Source organism: Dermacentor albipictus, chromosome 4 (assembly GCF_038994185.2).
Source record: "Dermacentor albipictus isolate Rhodes 1998 colony chromosome 4, USDA_Dalb.pri_finalv2, whole genome shotgun sequence".
Taxonomy (NCBI): domain Eukaryota; kingdom Metazoa; phylum Arthropoda; class Arachnida; order Ixodida; family Ixodidae; genus Dermacentor; species Dermacentor albipictus.
In genome coordinates, this window is record NC_091824.1 from 28,323,646 (window position 1) to 28,335,724 (window position 12,079).

Consider the following 12,079-nt stretch of genomic DNA (forward strand, 5'->3'; position numbering starts at 1 on the left):
ATGAGCACAAATGGTTGGGCTCATTCGATGACAATTCACTACTCCACTACGAGCAGCACAGGTTAAGAGAGTTAAATGCGCTCATCCTTGATCTCAAGCCAGCACGTTGAGGCAACGCACCAAGGCAGTATTGATTGCAGCACATCGATGTTCGAGCGCTGTCATTAAAACCTACATCAAGCGAGCGGCGTACGAGCTCGCACTGCAGCGCGATTCGCACGTACGTGCCAGCTCATATGCACTGCATCAGTTATTACCAGTTACTAAAAAGGAGAGATGGCCGCTACTACAACGCAGGCATAACTACTTGTTTAGCGGCATGCAGTCAACAAAGATTGCAGGAGGCCCGCCGTTTCGCGGCATGTCGAAAGACCGCTGCCGTCGCGGCGCGTACGATCGTGCGCTCGAGCAGTTCGTACATCGCGGCGCGTACCGTCGTGTGCTCGAGTAGTTCCGTACACATGATGTCTGCCTATCGCCGCTGTGGATTCATTTATAGCAAGCATTTCCTCGCGTTTGTGCGCCTGAATCTAGCAGCTAGCGTGCAAACCTTACCTGAAGTTCCACTTCGTACGCGACTCGCTTCACTTGCGATTGACACGGTGCTAAAACTTCGCCGCCAAATTCTTGAACGGCGTACACGTATTCGGCACTGCATAATTTCTTGCCTTTACGCAGCGTGCCACCCCTGAAAAAAATCTTCGGCGCCCGATATTCGCTGCAGGCCGTGAAACAACACAACCGAAAGTGGCGGGTCCATACTGTAAACGTGCTTTCCGAAGCAGACGACCGAGCTTGGTACGACCCATTTTAGCGCAGAGGGCGCTTTCTAGCACCTTTTTCGCAGCGCCCCCTGGGCAATGCAAGAGCCCCATATGGACGACCATGGTTGGCGCCGTTTCCACAGGATCCAAACAACCAAGATGAGTCAAACCTTGCTTCTTGCCAGGAAACTGTGGTGATCCATGGAGTTGGCAACTCCTCCACAGAAGCACAGTTGGTGCGATTGGTATCTTGACATGGACTCTGGGTAGAGCGATCATACTGCTCCGCGGAAGCTGCATTCAGTAGGTACTTTGTCATATTTAGTAGCTTCTTTTCACGCTCTTCTCTTTCTAACTTCGCCTTTCGTTTAGACGCACCACTTTGATACTTCCGATGGAGCATTTTCGCATGAATGGATGCTAATTGTTCACCGGGCACTTCGTCAGTCCGACGCGACCTCAGGTGTCCAACGGTGGCCGTCCCAATGACTGGCGCACGCCTCCTGGATGGTCTGAGGCTGGCCGAGAGTGGCGCATCCCCCGGGAGCTCTTCAGTGGGCGGGCTTATGCAAGCTTAAACAGCCGCTCGGGGCTGAATCGCAGCCCGCGATCAACTTCCTCTTATAGACGCGCGCCGCGTCTGTTTGTTACTAGCGTCAAAGCAGGCGTTCATGCGCATAAATTCCTTTTATAAATTCCCTCCTTCTCCATACAAACTCACTCCTTCTCCCATTCCGGTCTCGTCTTCCTATTGGCTAGGAGCAATCGTCTGTTCTGGGAGGTTCTCGATTTTTCTTTTGCCCGTCGACGTCGAGCGCGAGAACGAAGAGGAGAGGGCGACTCCTAACGCGGGCGAAGTTACGCGCCCTCCGTCACCTCTGAGTCATCTTTTTCTACTTCTTTCGACAAAGTTCGGCGGCCAGTCAGACCTCATTTTTCCGTCGAGCGCGCGCGAGGGTGCGCAGCCAATAGGCACGAATGGGCCCTGGAGACAGGCCTTTGTGTCCAGCTCTCCAATTTCCGCCTTCCCTCTTTCACAGCCCTAGCCCGAACATTGACCATTCCATGCTTCCCGGCACGCGGACAAAAGCACGTGTGACGTCTTCTTTCCTTTCCTACCTAGACTCTGCCACCAGACACATCATCATCTGCTATAGGGCTCATCTTTCCCTGCCCAAATTACCACCATGGTAAAGAAAAGTTGAATGGGAGGCACTGTTGGGTACTGCAGCACATCCTTTCTATGAGAAGGACAGCGGCGGAACTATTTGAGAGGTGGAAGTGGCATCGTGGTGACGAGGGGCAAGCGAGAATTAGGCCCTCATCCCACATTAGATGTTTTAGGTGTTTCCCCCTTGGCCTTCCTCTCCAGACAGCACTGGATAGACGGAGTGACAGGAAACCACGAAAACTCTTCCAAGTAAACGCACCTCGCTACGTAAGAAAGAGGGCCCCGCTGGGGTGGCAGGGGATTCCTGTTCTTGCAGCTCGACAAGATCTCCCCAAATGATCAGGCTAAAAGCATGCTGTTACATAAGGCTCGTTCTGGTTTTCTCGCTTCATACATGTCGCTCAAAGTTGTGTTGCCCATGGTTCCATATACTAAGCAGGTTAGAATAAATGGGCATCCTTCTGCTACAGTCCGACGTGAGGCCCTGGGCTGCAGCTCCCTTTAGCCCTCCCCCTCAATCCAGCGCTGAGCGCAGAGCCCCAATTCAAGGATCCGGAAAGGATAAGGAACTCCTTAGCCCGAAGTCTCCGGATACACTTTCACCAGCCGAGTAAAATTATTAGGACGCGACCTGACACATGGTTGAATAGTGTGTGTCACATCGGGGAAGAGATTTTCAGGCTACTAAGACGGAGCTGTGGTCGGAAGGGTGGACGAGCTTACCTCCACATAGTAATGGGTGGTTAAAGTTTCAGTCTGTGCATTACCTAGCGCAGTTTTCGGGATTCGTGCACTGTTATTCTTTTGCTAGAAAATCTCGAATGGGAACGGGATAACCACTGAGTGAAACACTATTATTGCTTTGCAGGTCGCACAGCGGTAGACATTGGCAAAGTCCAACTGATGCCACAAATGCTGCAGCGCTTCCGTGCCTTGATACAAAAACGGCTGCTGTATTTGTGGCGCACACCTTTCCTGTTCGTGATTGGCTGGATCCTCCCTGTGGTCATGGCATGGATTGGTCTTACGGTATTCAACCTAAACCACGTGGAACTGCCGCCGGATTTCAGGTAACCTGTGCTTTTGGAAAAGTACTATAAACAAGATTTATCAGCATATTGTAGCTACAGATGTATAGGAGATTTGGAGATCGCTTCTATGTAAATAAAGAGCAAAGAAGAGCAGAACGTCCTTGCGAACATTGACCCGTTTAACCACTTGCACTTTAACGGGCCCCTTACAAGGCCCCATAGCAAATTTCGGTTATACGCTGGAAGTTGTTACGTGTCCTCTAGGGAGCGTTCTGTCGCAAAAATTTCTCAAATCGGCTCATTAATAGGCGAAATAGAAATACTTCAGTGCCGCGAACCATGATTTCAGCAGGCGGGCTCCACTGCCAAGCCAGACGCTCTCTCCACTCGCCCCGTCTAGCCTACGCACTCGAAATTCCTTCCCTGCGTTGTCCCATACCGGACCTCGAGGATCGCGAGACCCATACGTCACACGCCCGCCTTCACATTTTTTTTTTTTGCGCCTCGCTTTTTTTTTCCTGCGCTAACGCAGTTCCGGCGACGGCGTCGCGCGGGAGCTATTGTCTCGTTCGCGCAGCGCAAGATTTTGCGCGCTGCACACAAGAAAACATGGCTAGCCGTATAATTCAGTGCTGCACGAATACTGAGCTAAAAGAAGGGTATCGCAGAGCATGATCACGCGCTAGAACACGGTAGAATATGGCATAGTTTCGGTACCTGCGAATGTGACCGCACGACTGTGGGAACAAGCAGACATCTCTGTTGCTTCGGTGCGAAGTAAAACAGAAAACGCGCAGGCATTCCGTTTGTGTGTTTTATTATTTCTCTAACCTTCAATCCGCCAATTGTAGCAACAGATCGCACAGATAACAGATGTTGTCTTGAATAATTCTAGAAGTCACGTGTCACCGCGAGCAACGTCACGCTGCGGACACGATTACGTAGGCGTAGGTGCACGAGTACGTCACCGTCCGGCTTGTAGCGCGGCGGCCGCGGGGAGAAGGAAAAACGGCGTTCGGCTTGAAATTTCAGATCATTCCGCGGCGCGTAGCAATGTAATACTTTGCAGACACGATTGTTATCACGCAATGTATGCTCTGCGCTTACCAGCTCAAAATGGCCAGACCTGGTGAGGGGCCCTTTCAGTACTCTGCAATAGTACGGAACCCGGCAATCTTTTGAACCTGATCAAAGTTTTGCTATTTGTGAATAGTGGGTTAGCTATCTAAAATCTAAATATTGTAAATTTGTAAATAGTGGGTTAGCTATCTAAATATTGCTCGATAGCAGTCACTGCTATCGAGCAATATTTAAGACCACAGAAGGTTACAGCGTAGTGCAATGAATTGCGGATTGCTTCTTAGTTCTCATGAAAGCTTTAGGGCTTGGGCTTCTCTTTTAAGTTATTAGCTTTTAATAGTTCGTTCTCTTATTTCACTGAGCATCCTTAATACTAATTTTAGTAGAGTTAAGTCATATTTTAAATGCAGGTAGTGAGGACAGTGATGAGTCGCAGATGTTCACAGTTTCAGGCTTCCGAGTACATTGACCAATCAACGAGCGCAGATGCAGTTCAGGCGTTTTCTCTGAACTGTTCATTGCTCAGGCGGCTTTCTTAGTATTACAGGACAAGCACAACCAGATCAATCACTAATTCTTGCTAACTGTATATAAATGTGTCAGCGCTACGCACATTTATTCCATGGCGATGCCTGCTCCATTGAAGGAAAGTAAACGTGTTCGGATGATGCTTTGTGTAATTTCTTGTGAGTCCTCATCATTGGCCCTTTTGCTCACGGTGTCCCAATAACTAGTCGTAACTTTTGAATGTAGCGGGTTGTGACGGCACGATAGTGCACACAGCGCTGTACGCAAACGCAACTCAGTGCTAACCAAAAATTGCCCCAACCAACTCAAGAAACTGTAGAGGATTTTGCGCTTAGAATTCAAATAATGCAGCAACACAACACATTGCCGGTGTCGGAACGAGTTATGTATGAGTCATGATCAGCAGCTAGATTTCTTTTTCGTGCTTATAGGATGATGATCAAGACGATTTATTGGTATCCTCTTTGAAACTGGGCAGTCACAAGTAGTCACCTAGCCAGCTTGAGTTAATCAATTATCCTACATATGTTTTTCATTCTAGCATTCTTGTACACATCTCCCTAATATTTTTTCTCAATTCGTTATTTTTATCTCCGCTGTCACTACCTGCCCGTAAACAAGCTACTGCATGCCACATCTGCTTTCGTTCTCCAGTACCGCTAACTAATAATGCTCTTTACATGTCTCTTTTAGCCTTTGCCACTCCATAACTCGCCTAATTAACCTACCTACGACTCCGCCTACCCTAGACCAGGTCATTCTGTTGAAACCCTCCCACGCTCAACTGCCAATGATAGGCGGCTGCTCCAAATTTTCTACATGGGTTCCGGTCAAGGCATACACGCTAATAACTTGGTCACACAGCTGCATTTGAATTTCCAGCCATTTTTCTTGCTAACGACCGCAATGCATGTTTATGTGACAAACTTTATCGCCCATATAGTTATACTTTGTGCGTCTTTTCTTGACTACTTGTGGTCTAATTTTGCTCCTTCGGATGGATGGATGGATGATGCTATGAGCGTTACATTTGCAACGGGGTGGTTGGTTGCACCACGAAGCTCTTGTTATTATGTTGCCTATTGTACTACCTTTGTTAAAAAAGAAAAAAGAAAGGCAGAAAACACAATCAATTCGTATAACCAATCTTTTTGGACCGTTATTGTGAACTTTCTTTTTGTCCAACTCCGTTGTTTGCCATTTCCCTATTTTCCTTTCACCAATCTTCGCATCGCCTCTTACTAACCTCTACTTTGCAGCTGTTTACTTTCCCCCTGTTCTCGCCGAAGCCGAGTGTTTGAAGGAGGCCAGATGTGCCTAAATTGACTTCTGAGCAGATATCTTCACATTCTAGTAAAACATGCTGCATCGTTTCACTAGCTTTACCGCAGAAAGCACATGCTTTTACTTCTTGCTGTATCTCGCTTTATAAGCGCGCGTTATAAGGCATCATGATCTCGCTTCGAAAAGTAGTCAGCTTTCCTTTTAGTTGTCATACATTGTTTCTTTCCTGATTTCACTTTTTTTCTCTTAAGTGGTTACTCATATCAGGTTTAGCATCACTCCACACGGAGCCTTGCAGTTCACGGAAGACTGCGCGCTTCCTCCTCGCTTTCTTCCCTTGCGTGCGGGAGGTTGAGCCGCGATCACCTGCTCACCGTTCCACTCTTTCACTCGCACATACAGCATACGTCATACGGTGACGATTTCAGTACCCTTGGACTTCATACAGAACCTCAACTGACGGCGACGGAAGAGATGCGCCTGGAGTGCCCATCTAATATAAGTCTAGGAGTCCAAGATCCTGTTACCGTACCAACTCGCCCAACTTTCCATCCTTTTGCAAAGATACACATGCCTGTAGTTCGTCGATAAAAAAAACACGACCGAAATAGCCGGGCGTTAACCCACGACCTCATGCAAAGCAACAGTCCATTATAGCCACTGAGCCGACACGGTGGGTTTCGCGAGTTCTAAGTCGTCGTGTACATTGGTCTGCATTCGCTTTCACTGCGGTTTCACCAATCCTTAGCTAAAAGGCGAGGGTGCGGCATAACGTGCAGTGGGCATAATGAAATAAATGACTTCGGACGCCTTCCTTTAGTGCGAGCTGGCGAAAAGAACGCAACTATTACAGGTTGTTCAAACTAATGCTCCTTACAAGAAGCCGTTGAATAAAGCAGGTCTTTGGACATTGACCAGTTACAAACGATTTTCTGGATTTACTACGATTGCTTACCAAGCCCTCAGAAAAGGTACTTGACTTGTAGAAGTCCCCTATGCGACATAAGTGACAAAAAGAACACAAATCGATGTCTGTGGCAATGAACATAACACGGCCAGGCACCTACACGCAAATGCGCAAATGAACTCGTAAACTGAGGCCAACCGAGATTAAGGACGTCAATCCTACGTCTGCATACCCTGAAACATGTGCCCTCCACCACCACTTTGAAAGCTTGCATTATTCTTTCTAAGTCAGCTTTTCAGATTACGAGAACTGCAGCGACAAAATGATGTTTTTGCTTCTATGAAAAGCCCGATGAAGCCGCCCGACAATCCGAGCGAACAACATAATTCGATAAGGCATAAGATGGTTGGAGGGAGGGGCTGGGCAGACCGTTCTTTCGAGATTCTGCACCCGCTATCTCGAAAAGCGACTGCGCGGTGAAGAAAAATGACCGACTCAGTCAAAAAATGCTCGCATTGACGTCATATCCTACAATGAGGTTCCTGGAAAGAAACTAAATTACCTACATTGAAGAGAAAATTCAGTACATTTCAGTCTTGGTAGAAATCGAACAGGGGCCTTCGGGGTGAGAGACGGGCACGCTTCCCTGAAACCACAGCGGCTCCGCGGTCCCGGCTTTCTGAAGCTGTGCCTAGTACTGCGCCAGTCTGAGTGCACAGATCATGTCGCAGCCATTCTCTCTTACTAGTGCGCGCGTCATTGGGCGGCGCACGTGACGGCGCCCAGGAAGTGGCGCGTGTCCTCAATGTATAAATTGAGCGCGTTGGTGACGTTACGAGGTCTACAAACTGTATAATTAATGCCTTTCGCATCCCCACACGTAAGTATTCTTATGTGTTTCACGAATTTTCAGTTCAGCAATTGGTGTCGCGCCAGGTGTTGCTGCGCAGAAAAGCGACAGCGTGCGCTCTGCGCATTGACGTCACAGTCGGAGCGGCGGTTGTCGGCGGCGCCTGATGGAGGAGCATGCACGCTCTTGGGGCTAGCGACGATGGCCGCGCAAGTGCGCCACTGTGGAGGAAGCGCGTGCCGCTTATAGTGCCACACGTGTACTTCCCAATGCGGCTCATCACGTCTTGCAAGAAGCCTAGCCCCGATTGTGTAACTTATTGCGCTACCCAAACGATTTAGCAGTTCACTTACTGAATAAGTTTCTTTGGTTTTTCTCGACAATGATGTCCGCCTGCGCAGGCAAGCTAAATGGAGCGATACAATTGGAGCAACTTTTAGAGAACTCTGCTTTAAATAAACAAATAATACACTCTACGTATGCTTTACGGTCTATTAAAATGGAAACTTTTCTTGTACAAATAGAATTGAACAGACGCGATGCTGCTTTCATCACTACTACTGATTTCAATACGGAGGCTACTAGATGATCAAATAGCCGTTGCAGTCAGCTTTGTAATTAACTAAGATTAGCTGATTAACGTTTCAAGTACTGGTTTTTACACCAACGTTGCAATGATACTAAAGCAGGAGCACGCTGCAGGAGGCAAAAGCAATCGTCGCGTTTGCAAATCCACCATCAGTTCCTGAGATATTTGTCGACAAAATGGCATCGTTACCGAAGCGCTCGAAGGGTGCCCGCGGGTCTTCCGATTCCTGCGTTCTTTAGCTTCGTTAGGTAAACGCTTTGACCACCTGCGTGCTCCCCTTCTTATTTTAGCTCCCGCAGTTCACGTCTCGGCAGCTTGCTGTCACATGCTGTGCAAAGGCGCAATGACAGATTGGATGCCACCCAGCAGGTCATCGCAGCGAGGTGCTTGACGTCGTGACGGCGTCGAGAATAGCGTGGTAGGGATAAATAAGGTTTGGGAGGGCTTAGACTACCGTATATATATATATATATATATATATATATATATATATATATATATATATATATATATATATATATATATATATATATATATATATATATATATATATATATATATATATATATCGGTGACTGCTCCTGAACGCCATCAGTTGCACTTCGCTCCCGGAAGAGGCCGAAGTTGTTTGAAGTGGCCGGACGTGCTCCTGAACGTCTCACAATGCCGTAAAGGCTAGTTTACTAATGGATCCGGGCCCGCAAAGAGGTGCGATGTAATGCTCACACATTCCACTCGAACTCGATGAATCAACAACGGGCCTTAACGGAGCAAGCGCTCTACTTTACTGGGCCTTAGCCTTGGCCTTAAATAAAGTTTTTTCCTCCGCCTCTCGCATTTACCGCTAATTCACCACTTACTTTTCGAAAATAGTAAAGCAGCCGTTTTGTCCTGCGGCATTCTCCTTGGATACTGCTATTCCAGCAATGTCATTAAAACCTACAGCTGAAAGTTAATTAACCAATCGCAGTTAATTAGCAAACAGACTGCGATGGCTACTCGGCCATGTCGTGTTCGCTGTCCTAAAATAGCAAACAGTAAAGAAAGCGCTATCACATCGGTGAAATCCTCATTTTTTTAAAATATGTTTCTATTATTACAGATCACAGGTTACATAGGTTGCCAGCCAATCTATATGTAAAAATTTAGGCCAAACAATTTCAGGCAAATTTCTTTCCATACGCGTACTCTACTAGGTGGCTCTTCATGCACTCTTGTAATCACTGCGAATGGCATGCTTGTTTTTTTTTTCAGTTTTACCTGACATGATTGGGCATTTGTTCCGTTCTGTTGCAGTCACTTCAACCTGAGCACAATTTTATCTGAAGGAGCTGAAGAACAACCAGCCAAAGTCTTTATTGAAGAGGTCACACCGAACGACAATTCTCTGCGCTACAAGGTGCTTCTAGAGAGCCAGAACGTACCATACGAAGTTTTCACGGATACGAAGAACACTCTTTTGGCCAAGTACAATGAGAACTTTTTTCAGTACATGTTGAACTATGCGTTCGGCAGTATCTTCAACACAACAGAGTAAGTGAAGTTCGCGGTAGTTCACGGATATTGGGAACATACCTCTTCTGTTTAGCCGCACCCAAGTACCTTGCGGTGGACTAATACTTTAACATTACAAATCCTTGTGATGGTGCAAACTGTGACATGTGCGCAGAACCAAGAGTGACGAATAACGGAGGTGAGTGAAGTTACGGAAATTCAGCTCGGTTACAGCTCGTGTGAACGTTTAGGTTGACCAGCATGTCTTTAGCGATGATTCTGCATCTGATTTTCAGACTTTGTTAAACAAAATAATGTACACGATTTAAGTAATCCACGGACTTTATCACACGCTGTAGTGGAGGTAGGTTTCAAGTCTACCGGTTGCTGATAGACCAGGAGTACGACGTGAAAGATGTGCAGTAGTGAATAGTGCAAATGAAAGAGGAGACCCGGAGAGTCATGCTACATTTTTCGTCGATATAGTAGGCTGTTCTAAGTCACGCGAAGGGACCATCCGCTGAATGCATGATTTTGTTAAAAAGTTCCGGGGTTGATGTTCAAACATTACTTCTGATTACTTACTATGACATCCAAATAAAATAATTACTAGTGATTTCATTCCGATTCCTAATCAATGGCATGTGACCTGTTTTTATGGGCCAAATGAAGATCCCAATTGACTAAATTTGTTGCAATGATCAAGCAACACGTGTGTATATAACAGGAACTTGTTCTATAAGGTTATTTTAAATCTGTATTGAGTGCGAGAAATAAGTTCATCGATGATTACGATACTCCCTAATGCGAAGTTTGTGCACAGCTCTGTACGTGTTTTCATTTCGTGATATATAGGCTGATGCGGATGTCTGTATCATGCGGCACACTACAAACAGAGTGAAGTGCGGCACAACTGCATCGCTAATCTGATCGCGAGAGGCGGCGCGTAGGTGACGCGTGGGCGCGATTCACAGCAGCCGCCGCCGACACACATCCCGGACGACTCGCGCTATTCTGGCGTCATCTGGTCACCGCACTACGCTTTCCTTCTCACGCTTTCACCATACCCTCCTCCTATGCTCTCCTCCTGGTGTCTTTCATCCACCGCTGCGCTCCGCGTTCGCCCTTTCATCGTTTGCTGCGCTCAATCGGTCGGTTACGCCGACGCTCGCCGAAGGAACGGGCGAGTGCGCTCGAACATTTGTAACCATGATGTCAGAGACAGAAGCGTCCGATTGCCGGTTCAATTGCGCAGTGATTACGACATGGAAGGTGTAGCTGAAGGCCTCGGAGCGCAGCATGAAATTCGATTTGCGGATTTTCAGGGTGCCGGTGATGCACGACGTGACAGGATATACATGCCACTTGAAGCGATACACACAAGCAAATGTTTTGCAGTATCACCAGTTTATTTCTTGGAGCATAGCTTGGTTCGGTGTAACTTCAGATGAAAGGAAAAATGCTACGCTTATCTGGGACATATGGAGCGTTAACGCAAAACTACTTCGTGATGTCGATTTTAATAACTACGGTATAGAAAAGAATAACATTTTCGAAATAAATGAAGCATGTAATACTTGTGATCAATGGGAGCCTTTAAAGAAACATCTTAAAAGGAAAGCCATTTTATGTTCTGCTGCTATAAGGGAATCCATACGGATTCCTCGAAAGAAAAGCCTCATAGTTGAAGAAAAATTCGCCCTGGTCCGGGACACGAACCCGGGACCACCGCCTTTCCGGGGCAGCCTCTCTACCATCTGAGCTAACCAGGCGGCTAGCAGATGGCAGGGCGAAGTCGAATTTGTCGACAACACGAAGCAAAGGCAAGAGCTTGACGTAGTAGTTCTGCGGAAACCCGCAAGGTGGAGAGAAGCAATGAATAAAGGGAAAATCAGACATCCACCTGATCGCAGCAATCGCTACAAAGGAAACCCATACGGGTTTCTCGAAATAAAAGCCTCATAGTTGAAGAAAAATTCGTCCTGGTCGGGATGAATTTTTCGGGTTTGCGGGTTTCCGCAGAACTACTACGTCATACTGCTATAAAGCATCAAAAAAAAATTAAGGAGCTCAAAAAAACCCTTAGTAGAATGCTAGTTTTCGAATGCAAACCACCTCGTGCTTTTAAGGAGGACCTCAAAGGCATATAGCGGAAGGTTTAAATATATCAAGAGTACTGGCTATCGCCTATCATTTATTCGACCTAGAGCAGAGGCATAGACGGCGCGAAAGACGACCAGAACACGAGTGCTTGGAGTTCCATGAGCTCATGAGCGCCGAAATCATATAGAACTGATAGACGAGAACTACGTCGAACTAAACAAAAAACACCACTATCCAGGTGCATTTTCTCGCTTATACCTCGACCTCTCGGTGCCACA

The 12,079-nt window shown here is 47.0% G+C and overlaps 1 protein-coding gene across 3 annotated transcripts in view; it reads left to right on the plus strand.

Annotated features, from left to right (window-relative positions):
- LOC135900215 (phospholipid-transporting ATPase ABCA3-like) overlaps nt 1–12,079 on the plus strand; it is a 661,060-nt gene that overhangs the window by 496,278 nt on the left and 152,703 nt on the right. For all 3 annotated transcript variants that reach the window (XM_070536864.1, XM_070536866.1, XM_070536865.1), the window contains 2 exons: nt 2,804–3,005; nt 9,501–9,737. In XM_070536864.1, coding sequence (XP_070392965.1) covers nt 2,804–3,005; nt 9,501–9,737 — 439 coding nt within the window. The remainder of the gene's footprint in view (nt 1–2,803; nt 3,006–9,500; nt 9,738–12,079) is intronic.